This window comes from Lissotriton vulgaris, chromosome 7, assembly GCF_964263255.1.
Source record: "Lissotriton vulgaris chromosome 7, aLisVul1.2, whole genome shotgun sequence".
In the NCBI taxonomy this organism is placed as follows: Eukaryota; Metazoa; Chordata; class Amphibia; order Caudata; family Salamandridae; genus Lissotriton; species Lissotriton vulgaris.
The window spans coordinates 105,383,830-105,397,405 of NC_141695.1; the positions used below are offsets into that span (position 1 = coordinate 105,383,830).

Consider the following 13,576-nt stretch of genomic DNA (forward strand, 5'->3'; position numbering starts at 1 on the left):
GTGTCAGCATAGCATAGACTACTGTAGAAGTCTTAAGTAAAGGGAAATACATGTTTACCATAATGCTTCACACTGCTGCATCACTCAGCAGAGAGGATTGTTCCCTCTCCGAGTCCAGAAATAATCTGCCTAACTTTGGAAACACCAATTAAAATAATAGGAACTTCAAAGACATCCTTATCCCTTCTTACACCACCAGGAACCAACCAAGTTGTACTGAGAGGAGCATCTGAACCCTCTCAAGACTGCACTATGCAATCTTGGGCATCCCACTGTCCTGATATTTGATAAACAGATGGCCCTGAATATAGAGGTCATATATGAATATATAAATTGCAGAATGGTGAGGAGTCTAAATTATGCTGCTCCAGAGGCTAAAACCAGTTCATTGTGTATAAAATAAATGAATTCTGATTGTTACACCAGAGGATACCACATAAAAGTACATTTTCCCGCTTTGTAAAGGAGTTAAGCAATTTAGCTGCTGTGCTTAACAATTTCAAATGATTTTCTTTCGTACAAGGTTGATTGCCGCCCACAATAAAGTCAAAGTCAAAGTCAAAAAGCTTTATTTCGATAAAATTTCATTATCATAAAAGCAAATTATTAAAATTGATAACACATCTCCAGTTGATAGCAAAAAATAAGACAGTACAAGAATAAATATCCTTTAAAAAGAGATTAAACAGATTATTTAAGCTTTCTGGCTCGAATAGCCCAAGCCCAGGATAAAAATTTTGCTAGGGCACAAGCATAGGGTACATAGCTGTCCGAAACAAGTATCCTAATTGCCACATCATGACTCCTGGTTCCCAGCTGTCGGCACAGATTCTTCAACCACACCCTTCTTGGGATAGCATATTCCTTACAGACAAATAAGAAGTGAGCTAATGTCTCTGGGTGGGCTAAACATGATGGGCACAAGTCGGTATTGTCTGTACAGGATTTCCATGTTTTGGTAAAAGTATTCAATGGCAAAGTACCCGTTCTAAATCTAAAATACAGAGAGCGAGCAAATGGTTTCCCAATTATATCTAGGTAAGGTTCTCGCCTGGGACAATCTTTAAACATCAAAAAAGCCTCTGTAAGCCTGCCAATGGATGTGCTGGAATGTCTTTGGGAGCAAATCCAATCCCGATAGAGCTTTTTGAGTATTTGTTTTGGAGGAGAGGTTCTGCTTGACCAGGAATCAAATAGGCCCAAGTTCGACAATGAGGTTTTCATATCTTTTAGCCATTTAATTCTGGCCCAATGTGGTGACGCCATTATTTCTTCCAGACCTCTGGCGTAGGCACTGAGTTCCTCTACCCGCCAAATGCGGGCCCATAATAAGAGAGGACGAAATTTCGCGATTTCACCGATCTGGGTACAGCCAAGGTCCATAAATAAGGGTAAAAGTGGGGTGCTCTGAGGGAGGGACATTATTTGTCTACAGAAATTATTCTCAGATTTTTGCAGAGCTTCAGTAGATGCAGAGCCCCAAAGTTCAGCTCCATAAAGGGCAGAGCTGACAACTTTGGCAGCATAGATCTCAAGGACTGTTCCTATTGGTTTGAACGAACTGGAACGTTGCTCCCTCAATAGGGCACCTGTGATCCTTTTATGGTTCATCAGCATCTTATCTAGATGGGGGCTCCAGTCCATTTTATCTGAAATGCGTATCCCTAAGTAATCAAATACTTTTACCCTTTCCAGGGGCTCGGTGTTTAAAGAAGGGGGACGCACTCGCTGCTTTGGGGGATTAAGGACGAGGTATTTTGTTTTGTTGGTGTTTATTACCAGGCCCCGGTCAGTGCAAAATGATTGGAAATTGTCCAAGAGTTTCTGTAGTCCCATGGGGGTTTTAGAAATTAGGAGCAAGTCGTCCGCGAAGAGGAGGGTCGGTATGCGTACCCCCGCCAGGGATGGTTCGTCAGATGGAAATTTGAGTGAGTGCTCAACCACCCCATTGATGTACAAAGAAAAAAGGGTGGGAGCCAGAACACATCCCTGGCGGACCCCTCTCTCGACCGGAATACAGCCCGTTTTCTCTTCTCCGGAACCCCACCTAATTTTGGCAAAACTGTCCTGATGGAGCCTGACTAGTAAGGATAGTAGATACTGTGGAAGCCCCATATTGGCCAGGACCTTCCATAGCAAATCCCTAGGGACAAGGTCAAAGGCAGTCTTTAAGTCGATAAATGCGAGATAAAGACTGCCCTTGCCTATCACTACCACCTTCCAATAGATCATCATAAGCCTGAAGGCCTGCTCTATCGTGCCAGTGCCTACTCTAAAACCGGCCTGAAAATCGGTAAGTATTTTGTTTTCATCTACCCAGTTGAGTATCCTGAGTAGAATAACTTTACCGACAACTTTTTGGCTGACATCTAGCAAGCTAATCGGCCTATAATTGGACGGATCATCCCTTGGGCCTTTCTTGTAGATGGGGACCACCTCCGCCCCCTTCCATGACGCGGGAATGGGGGCGCCCCTACAGATGGCAAGAAGGAGGGAGTGGATTAGTTTGCCCCATTTAGCGCTATCGGATTTTAGTAAGTCCCCGGGGATGCCATCTGGCCCTGCGGCTTTTTGTGGAATGATGGAATTAATAGCATATTCTACTTCCTTCAATGTGAAGTCCGGATCACTAGGGAAAGACATATAATTAGTATAAAGAGAGGTTTGGGCAGACCCTCTTGCATTCAGGCCATTATGGCAGGAGTAAAGTTTAGAAAAGTGAACCTCCCATACCTGCCCCGAAATGTTGCAGGTTACAAGGTCACTATCCGGTCTGTTTCGTGCCCTTATAGTGTCCCAGAAGGATTTAGAGTCTTTTTTCATGCTGGCTTCCTTAAGGGTTAGCCAATAGGCATCCTCCTACTCCCTTTTGGATACCTGTAGGGCCTTTTTATGATCTCTTCTGGCGGTTTGGATTAGTGGGAGGGACTTCCCTTTAACTGCCTCTATTAGGCGGGATTTGGCCTTCCTGCACGTTGCCGAGTACCAGTCATGTTTGCCTTTAGGTTTAATTAAAGGTTTTTGTTTCCCTGAAGACAATTGTACCCAGAAGAGGTCCCCTATGGTTTTTACTGCAGCTTCAAAAATAGCGGTGGCCTTGACTGCTGCTTTAGTTAAGTCAATAGAGTCAATTTCGGCTTGCGTTCCCTTAACCACTTCGTCTATAGTGGATAGTTTGTCGGTGAGGACAAATCGAATAAACTCTTTAGTCAGTCAGTCAAGAAACGTTATTCGGTATGGTATGGCCATTAAAGTGCAAAGAATACAAAGTAGGGGATTCGCCAACACGTACATCCTAATCCTTCGGTATCTTGAGAAGTATTTAGATATTGCCAGGACAGTGACAGGGGTGCCATGTAGGTGGTGAATACAACTTTGCATCCATGGCGGCAAATAACAAGGCACACATGTGGTTAATGAGAAGTAATGCAGTTACACCAGATAGACGAGAGTGAAGGTAACGGCCAGAACCACTGGGCTGCTGAACCTTTAATTTCGTAGGTGGTCTCCAACGAGGAGAGAATGGTTGCACTGTGCACTGGCTGAAAGGGAGCAGAAATGTCACAGAAGGTCACGGCACAATCCTGCCCCTGAGCTCTGGCCATAAGCAAGTGCTTCTTAATGTTCATTAAAGTGGCTTCAGTCAGTGCACCTACCAGGTCTGAAACCACTTGAAAACTGCAGAGGGTGGGGTTATAGGACATGTTGTGGTTTCTAGGGGCCTTTGTACACCTGCCAGGAAACAAAGAGGCACTGTCTAATATTGTAATATCTGGGGTGATAGCCTGACAACAGTTTGATGATTTAGTGGTCAACGTGATCTGACGATGAAGACAAAGGTTTTGGGCTGTCGCAGCACATCCGACTATCAATCAAAGGCAGTGCAATCCTTTGGGCACCTCAGCTAAAGCAACACTAAAGTGGAACTGGTCATTTGTGAAGTGCTGAGAGGTGCAGTGCACTACAACACATTTACATTTGCTCAATTGTTCCTACATATATGGCAGCCAGGGTCATCTATTTTACCTTACGCAAGAAGAAGTAGAGGAGTAAACAGTTTGTTAGAAAAGCATGCATATGTTTTACATATGTCAGTGTGTTTTTGAAATTCTCTGATAATGTGTCTTTAATACTCTATTTCAACAGGACCTGAGACTCCACCGTGTTCTACTGAGTGGCATCAACATGGAGGAAACTGTTATTTTTTCTCCAAACAGATGAAGACCTGGAGCGCAAGCCATGAAGACTGCTCCACCAGGGGCTCCCGCCTGGTGGTGATGGAGAACAAGACCGAGCTGGTAAGGCATCAGTGACACAGGAGCAGGGAGAGCTGGTAAGGCATCAGTGATAAGGAAGCAGGCAGAACTGGTAAGGCATCAGTGATAGAGAAGCAGGCAGAGCTGGTAAGGCATCAGTGATAGAGAAGCAGGCAGAGCTGGTAAGGAATCAGTGCTAGAGAAGCAGGAAGAGCTGGTAAGGCATCAGTGATAGACAAGCAGGCAGAGCAGGTAAGGCATCAGTGATGCAGGAATAAGCAGAGCTGGTAAGGCATCAGTGAAGCAGGAGCAGGCATATCTGGTAAGGCATCAGTGATAGAGAAGCAGGCATAGCTGGTAAGGCATCAGTGACACAGGAGCAGGCAGAGCTGGTAAGGCTTCAGTTATAGAGAAGCAGGCAAAGCTGGTAAGGCATCCGTGATAGAGAAGCAGGAAGGGCTGGTAAAGCATCAGTGATGCAGGAGTAGGCAGAGCTGGTAAGGCACCAGAAAAACAAAATCAGCCAATCTGGTGAGGTACCAATAACTAGTCCAAGCTGGTAAGGTATCTGTGATTTCACAGTAAGTTACCAGAGATATTAGATGAGGCAGATCTACAAAGCAGCTGGGATGCTGGAGGCAGAGCTGGTTAGGCAACAATGAGAGATAATCAATCAGTCAGAAGAAGGAAGGTATATTTGATACAAAACTAGGCCAAGCTGGTATGGAATCAGTGAAAGCGAACTAGGCAAAGGTTATAAGGCATCAGTGATACAGAATGAGGCAGATGTGTAACACATTGGTGATTCTGGATGACAATGTGTCACTATAAAGGAACATTTACTAATATATACAATTGTAAAGCAACCACTAGGAAGATATCACATTATAGGAGATTGTATTCCTAGGTTTTATCATCATAAAGGCTAAAACTAAAGGGACAAGCTTGTTAATGATGATCGGAGGTGCTAACACAGCTATGGTTAGCCCAAAACCTGGATTAGTTAGTATTAACTAGGATTCGGCGAAGTGTTGCATGTAGGGTAAGGGCTAAGATTTGGATTTGGATTAGAGTTAGTATAAGTATAAAGTTAAGTCCATCCTTACTCATATTCAGCTCAAGAAAAAAAAAACATATAACACGTGCATACATTATATTTGATCAATGTGGAATGTTTGTGCTTTACTCACGTAACACTGATATTTATGTCTTTGTGCATCCTTCTAAATTACATGCACATAGATTCTGACTTTATTCTAGTCATAAACCACACAGGCTCATGTTCAAAGCTTGTGAAATGAGCTCACAAAACTTTACACCTAAGAACTGATTAATTGGGAAAATGTCTGGTTTAACCATAGTCGAAGGACTGTCTTAAGACAGAGAAGTTGGGTCTGAATTGGGATTTTTGTCATCATATCTAAGAAAGTTAAGACAACATAAATCCAGGAAATCCTATTTAAGAATATATAAGCAAGTCTAAAGTCTTTGTAAAGCAGACCTGCTAACTGTAAGACTGTCGTAAGCCAGACTCTCCTAAGATAGGACAAAACCTCTGTAAATCAGGCGCAATAGTCTAAAGAGTATCTTGAACCTGAAAACTCAATCTTCAATAGTAATTCAGATTAAGCCCTTTGTAATACATGAGTATATTTCCTGGCTTGATACAGTCTCAAAAGTTGCTTAAACCTAGAATATCCTCTAGTTAGTTTGGTCTTCCAGGGAAGCCCACAAGCTTGCCAAATCAACAAAGACCTTGGCATCCTCTGTAGAGGTCAAGATCAAGGATCAATTTCCAAATTTAGAGATCACTGCCTGACTAGCAAGAATCACAGTAATGAAAGTGAATCCTCCAGCATGGTCGCCGGGTTAAGATAGTCCACTGCATTTATTATTACTTCCCAGTAATAATACCTGTTTGTTTTAAAAGGACCCTGGGAAGGAAAAAAACTGTGACGGTCGCCCTAGCATTAAGTATGATTAGGTGAACACCTCTGCGACTAGGCCTCGGCAGAGTGATCAAAAAACTCAACCATGCTACATGGCATTCAACAAGCAGCAGAGTGCATTTGGTTGCGCCGTTCACTCTGATTTTTAGCTCTGGGTGATTGTCCGTGAATGGCACCATGCGAAGCACAATAGGGCGCTGCTTCTTTCTCCCGCTCAAGTTGATTTTTAACTCAAGTGGCTGCTTCCTCAATGAGAACAGATGTGTTCTCAACGCGAGCGGTCGCGACTATCTGCGAACGCCCATGTTGAGAAATCTCGCTGGGAGGTGATGTAGAGTTGGATATTTCCCACTGGCCAACTTAACACTGGCGAGTGCGAGTGAGGAAAAAAACAACACAAACAGAATGGTGTTCACCGCCCAAGCTTACAGTGACTTGGTGACATAGTGATGATTAACCTCTTAGTTCGAGGGTTTCCGATGGTCCAGCAGAGCATCTCTAAATGGGTAGGGGGCAAGTGTGAATTTGCCAGGTGAGTAAACCACCAATTTTCTTGGGGCAAACATTTGACAATAAATTTGAGAGTGTTCCTACCCAGGAAAATAAGTGAAAAATCTGAATAATGTATTTGCAATTTTCTCTAATTTGTATCACACATAGTTTATTTCGATAAGGAGCCATAATTTACTAGAATATGAGCCAGCTATGAAAAAAATACCACATACATGTGGGTTGTTTAAATGTGCCATAAATTGCCCATGAAAGCCCATAGAGTTCCCTTAAGCCTATTTGCCAATTCATGTGTGCCTATCACCCAGGACGTGTATGCAGGAACCTTGGGTAAGAATTGAACTTAGGTGAATGCTAATAAAAACGTTTTGAAATACATGGCAATATTTTTGTGAATTGCCATTTAGTTCAAGCTGTATGAATATTCACTTTGTTTGCACTACATTACGATGCCCCACGCTTGAGTCTATCCTGGGAACGCCCATTGGTCTGACCATGGTGCTTGGAATCTTGTCTGATCTAAGACACTATTAAGATTGTCTGCAGCTGTCACCGCTGTCCTGTGTTATTTGAAAATAAATGTGTATCAATATGGAAAAATTAGAAAAAAGAAGGAAATTGTATTTTTGTATTTACAATCGCAGTTTGTGTAATATTCTGATTAAAACTTTTAAAACTGTATTTCAAAGAAGATGAGAAAGCCAATCACGATTTTCAGACTATAGCCTGGGACCCTCTGCAGGGGCGAGGAGCATTGTGCAGTTTCCTCTGTAGCAGTTGTTCTTAACCTTTTGAATTCTGTGTACCCCTAATTAATCATTTCTGGAACCTGGAGACAACCACTGATGATTATTGGAATCCAGGGACCTGAATGAGCCAATATAGGAAGGCTGGGACCTTAGCTCAACATTTTCAATGATGTGAACCACAAAACAATACACAAAAAATACAGAAACAAGTATTCATCAAACAAATATACAAATCATAAGATATTTTATTTAGTTTACGAACAAATAAAATAAACAAAATATGAATTTTAAATGAGAAGGTTGGAGCTTTTCTAAATCCAATCAAGGCCCCTCATCATCTTTGTTGCATTCATTTTTAGCCCCCAATTTCAAATTTCTTCACATTTTAACATTTTTAATTTTACATTGCCTTATTTGCCGCTTCCATGCGGCGCACATTTCCCCTCTGTGCGGGCGAATTCTGTCACATTGAAGAAAGTACTCTGGCAGGTAGGCAATCCAGTAGCCGGAGGTGTAATTAAGTAGGTTTATTAGTCATAAGTTAGATGGTAAAGAAGACCCCACCAGGAGCAGCATCCAGCTGCTCAGCCCCACTCACTCAAACTGACCACACATTCAAACCATGCGTTTACAAACATTATGATGACATCACACACACAGGCTGAGCAGCAGGGAAGGAGAAGACAAGAATATAACAAATTCTACGCGTGTGCAAATGGGACGGCCCCCGGCTGTCCGACGCACACACCCACTGTGATGTCAGACGGCTGGGGGCTGTCCGATGCATGGAAGAGGTTATTTGTATACACATTATTAATCTTTAAATAATATTTATTTTTCTAAGCATTCGCTGTACCCCTGAGAAGACTTGGCAGACCCCCAGTGGTCCCCTGACCACAGGTTAAGAACCCTGCTGTACAGCATGCGCAGAATTCTGCAGTCGACAGCCCCTTCTACCTACAAACTGTAGGTCAGTTTCAGATGCTGGACTCCATGCCTACACCAGTCAATCATGTCTTCAATTCCTTTCTTCAATTCCTTTTTTATTAAATGTTGATTCCTCTGCAGCAGCAAAACTCCTGCTGTAAGAGAGTGGAGTGTTGTAGTTTTTTAATACCCTAGGATGTTGATGTTAAATGCCTTCTATGATTTCTTTTATCCTGTTTAAAGCTGTACTTAACCCATCCCTCCAACAGCCAGCCACACAAAAAACATAGGCCCTGGGGTGGATGGGGGGGGGGTTGTTTTTTTTTTTTTTTAATAAATTTGATATGTGAAGGGGTGGTAGTTAAAAGCCCCCCCCCCCATTGGCACCAATGGTCACATGCTAAGCTCTGTGGCTCTATCAGAGACCTTCAGGGGGTAATACCACTACCCCGCAGAAGCAGTACGGCCCAGGGCGGTACCTGAACTTTCTTTCAAAGTTTCCTACTGTAAACACGCAATAGCATGCCAAATTTGCCTTAGAAATAGATATTACTGCATAGTATTCCAATTTGTAGGGGGTTTGCCTGTGCAAACTGCTGCAGGTAATACTGCATGAATGAATGAATGAATGAATGGTTATTTGTAATGCGCGGACTTAGCCCAAGGGCATCAAGGCGCAGACTAAAACATAAAATATGACTAGACAATTACAGATACAGAAAACAAACAGCAGAATAAGATTCAGTAATAGGCCTGGGAGAAGTGCCAAGTCTTCAAGAGCTTGTGAAAAATGATCAGAGAAGATTGGTTGGACAGCTCAGGGGGGAGGTTGTTCCACAATTTAGGTGCCAGGGTGGAAAAAGCTCTTCCTCCCCATTTCGCTTTTTTGAATCTGAAGACCGCCAGTAGATTTCTTGAAGATGATCGGAGGGTTCTCTTGGGGGAGTAAGGGCTGACGAGAGCCTTTATGCCATCGGAGCCAGAGCCGAACACGGCTCTGTGCGCCAGACATATAATTTTGAAGGAAATCGTTCAATGAATGGGCAGCCAGTGGAGGTCCTTTCTGGCCTGGGTAGCAGACAATAGCTTTGGGAGATTTAGGACCATCCTAGCAGCAGAATTTTGGATCATCTGAAGCCGATGGAGGGCTTTCTTGTTTATGCCCCCATACAGTGCATTGCAGTAATCGAGCCTGGAAGATACCAGGGCACCGGTTGACTGCTTGCGCGCATCAGGTGACAGATAAGGGGCGATCTTTTTAAGCATGCGGATGGTGTTACAGCAGGTGGATACAGTTCTGTTTCGAAGGAGAGGGCCGAGTCAAAGAGAACACCAAGGTTCCTGGCCGAATTGGTGGGTTGGGGACAATCTCCTACAGAGGGAGGCCACCAGTCCTTGGACCAGATGTCAGGGTTTCCTCCGAAGACTAGGACCTCCGTCTTCTCACCGTTAAGCTTCAGGTAGTTACGCACTATCCACTTAGAGATCGCTTCCATACTAGTTCAAAATTTGAAGGCGGCCTCAGTGGTGGGTGAGGTGGAGGAGATAATAATTTGGGTATCGTCAGCATAAGATAGTATTTGATACCAAAAGGATCTTATTACCTCGGCAAGTGGGGTTACATAGATGTTAAATAGCAGGGGACTCAGGGCCGAACCCTGAGGAACCCCACATTGCACCTCTTGGGAGGAGGACAGAAAGCTACCAAGCTGAACCCTTTGCTGTCTCTGCGAGAGGAAAGAAGACAGAAGGTTAAGGGCACTTCCCCTCACCCCTATCCCCTTCAACCGGTCAAACAGGATAGGAGGGGTAGGGTATCAAAAGCTGCCGTGAGATCGAGGAGCACCAGCATAGTTGTCCGACCTTTGTTCACCTCAGTGCGGATGTTGTTAGCCACGACCGTAAGGGCGGACTCGGTGCTGTGAGCAGCACGGAACCCATGCTGGGAGATGTCAAGCAGACCCGAATTTTCAAGATATGAGGTCAGATGAAGATTGAGGTGGGCTTCAAGCATCTTTGCAGGAGCAGGAAGTAAAGATATTGATCGGAGGTTTTTTTAGGACTTCCGGATTGAGTGAGGGTTTCTTTACACTCAGCTGATTCTAACCATCAAAAATGATGGAGAAACAGTAGCGGAGAGTTTTAAAACAGGTATGCTGGCAATCGGACAATGAATATCGGCAAACTGTTTGAAATTGAACTCCGAAAAAACAGAGGTGGTAACCTTTGGACATCTCTGTCCCAGTTGGTCCCCAGTTTGGTGGCCAGCATCCTTCGGAACTTTGCCTAAACCAACCCCCAAGGTGAGGAACTTAGGTGTTATCTTTGATAACAACCTGAACTTCATGGCGCACGCTAATCAGGCAGCTGCCACGGCTTTCTATAAACTACGACTGGTAAAAAAGATCCTTCCTTTTCTCCCAAAGAATGCAGGCAAGACACTGGTAAGCGTGCTAGTCCTGTCTGCGTTAGTTTACTGTAATGGCTTGTTAGCCAATGCCCAAATCAGGGTCATTAAGAAAATGCAGACAGCGCAGAACGCAGCTGCCAGACTTCGTTCGGGAACCCCCAGATACAAACCTATAGCCAACACCATAAGAAGCTATCACTGGCTCCCCATCAGGAACAGAGTCAAATTTAAGACCTTGTGCATAGTTTATAAATCACTGCACCAACAAGCACCTCAATTCCTGAGAGACCACCTCATTCCATACAACCCTCCTCGACCTCTCCGTTCAGCTAAATCGAATGATTTGGTGGTACCCCGTACTAAATTGATCACTTGGGGAGATCGACGTTTTCTGGTTGTTGCCCCGAAATTATGGAACACACTTCCCCAATCCATCAGATCTTGTCGTTCAGAAAGCAACTGAAGACCTGGTTGTTTAACCTCTAGAAGTATGAAACCCAGCGTAGGAGAAGTCTGCAATAGTAACAGCGTGGAGACGCCTGCGGGCATTTGTTCGCGCTTTATTAAATATCAAAAATAAATAAATAAATAAATTTAGAAGGGGCTTTACAACTGCCGCTTTCCAAGGAATTGGGAATGATCCCTCGTCAATGGCCATATTAATAATTCGTAAGAGAGGAGGGAGGACAGACTCTTTACAGGCCTTCAAACATTTTAGGGGGCAGGGATCAAGAGGGGAGCAAGATTTTGTATCATTGAGAAGGTGGTTTAGTTCATCAAGTGATATGTGAGGGAAGCTGGAGAAATTAGGCAGGGAATCAGAAGAATCAGTGGTTTCCGAGTGTGCGGGAGAGGAGGGGAGAGGGGAGATTGTAGTGTTGACGTCTAATGCAGTATTGCAGGATTTGAGGGAGCTATAGATGTCCTCGATTTTGGAGTAGATAAATCCTGCAATATCGTCGCAAAGTTTTTGCGAATCATTCACTGATTCTGATGTTTTGGGGATGGCTAAAGTATCAATAATTTTAAAGCGTTCCCAGGAAGGTTTCAAAGAAGTGGTAAATTTGTTGAAGTAGCTCTTTTTTCCTTCATCAATAGCTTTTTTATATTCTTTCAGATCGGACTTATGTAGGTTTTTCCTCAGTGGGTCCTGGTGGGCATACCAGGCTCTTTCTTTCTGTCAGCATTTCTGCCGCAGAGATCTAAGTTGTTCCGAGAACCAAGGTGATGAGGGGCTCTTTCTAGCTGAGTAGTGTTTTTTAAGGGGTGCTAGCGAGTCCAGGGCATGGGTAAGCGTGGCAGACAGAGCCACTGCGGCCTCGTTGGCATCGGTCTGAGCGAAGGGATGAAAATCAGTCAGGAGGAGAGCAAGCGTAGCATTGGTTACATTGTTATAGTTCCTCCTAGTCTCCCATTCTTTGGTATTGGTTAGATCGGAACCGGAAAGGGTAATGGTAAGATGGAAAGGAATGGCCGAGTTGTCGGACCAGGACATGGGAATCGGGGTATCGATCCCCAGTCTGGTGTCGTTAGAAAAGATGCCGTCTAGAGTGTGTCCGGCGGCGTGGGTAGGACCCTCGACTAATTGGTTAAGTCCACAAGAGGTTAAAGCCTCCGTTAATACTTTGGTATGGTTGTCCTCAGATAATTCAAGATGGAAATTAAAATCACATAGGAGGGTGAACTTGGGCTTGCTAATGAAAGGTTCTAGCAAGGTAAGTAAGTTGCGGCAGAAATCGGTTTTTGGGCCAGGGGGCCTATAACAGAGGATACCAGAGAAGGAAGCAGAGGGAGCTAATTGAATTGTGAAATGTAGAGCCTCATATTTCTCCTTGGGGATGAGAGGGGGTCGATCCGGCAGGTAAACTGGTCTTTACACAGTATCCCCAGGCCTCCCCCCTGCGATCAGTACGGTCCATTCTGGTCAGGGCATAGCCATCAGGAATAGCCTCCACAAGTTCAGGACCGGCCGAAATGGATCCCCAGGTCTCAGTAATAAAGACCCAGGAAGGTTTCCTTTGTACAACAAAGTCATTGAAAGCAATTTTATTTTTAATGAGAGATCTGGCGTTGATGAGAAAGCCAGTTAGATTTTCCAAGTGTTCCAACGATTTAGCCTTGCCCTGACGTTTTCTGGGAGGTTTAGGGCGGGAGCGTGGGGAGGAGTAAAAGCAACAATTGATAAGAGAGATTTCCTCTGGAGGTAGAGTGTGATGACAAGGCAGGGGTGGCGGTCTTAGTGAAAGCAAGATGGTAAGCAAACCTAAGTTATGAATGGCGGTGGAGGGGAAGAGAGCGGCCAGCCCATCCTGCAGCACGTCCTCAGCGCGGACGGGCGCAGACGGGCACAGACGGGCAGGACTCTGGCACGACTCCAACGCAAGTCCGGCGCGTCCGCTGATTGCGTCCACTGCGCAGAGGCATGGACGTCCTCTTTTATGCACAACTAGAGTGCGAGAAATCACAGCCACACTCAATATGGCCGCCGTTAGTCTGTACCCGGGACCAACTCCACAGCGTCAGTACTCGGCTGAGAGTGGCCCTGGGCAGCGGAGAGGAGGGGGAAGGAGTCAGCAATAAAGAGCTTATTAAATCAAGCAATTTAAGGCAATGTTGCAAATGAGTTTTAAAAGTGCTGTTTTAAGCAATTTTTCCGATTTACAAGTAATTTTAAAAACAGAGCAACGAAACCTCCCGGCTTCTGTCTCAGGAGGGACACAGACACTCAATCAAACGAGCGCAGGGTCGAGAGAAGCCCCTTTTATGCGCATCTAG

General features: G+C 44.5%; 1 protein-coding gene across 2 annotated transcripts in view; it reads left to right on the forward strand.

Annotated features, from left to right (window-relative positions):
• LOC147700919 (killer cell lectin-like receptor subfamily B member 1B allele A) overlaps window positions 1-13,576 on the forward strand; it is a 51,512-nt gene that overhangs the window by 34,046 nt on the left and 3,890 nt on the right. For both annotated transcript variants that reach the window (XM_086928541.1, XM_086928542.1), the window contains one exon: window positions 4,147-4,298. In XM_086928541.1, coding sequence (XP_086784667.1) covers window positions 4,147-4,298 — 152 coding nt within the window. The remainder of the gene's footprint in view (window positions 1-4,146; window positions 4,299-13,576) is intronic.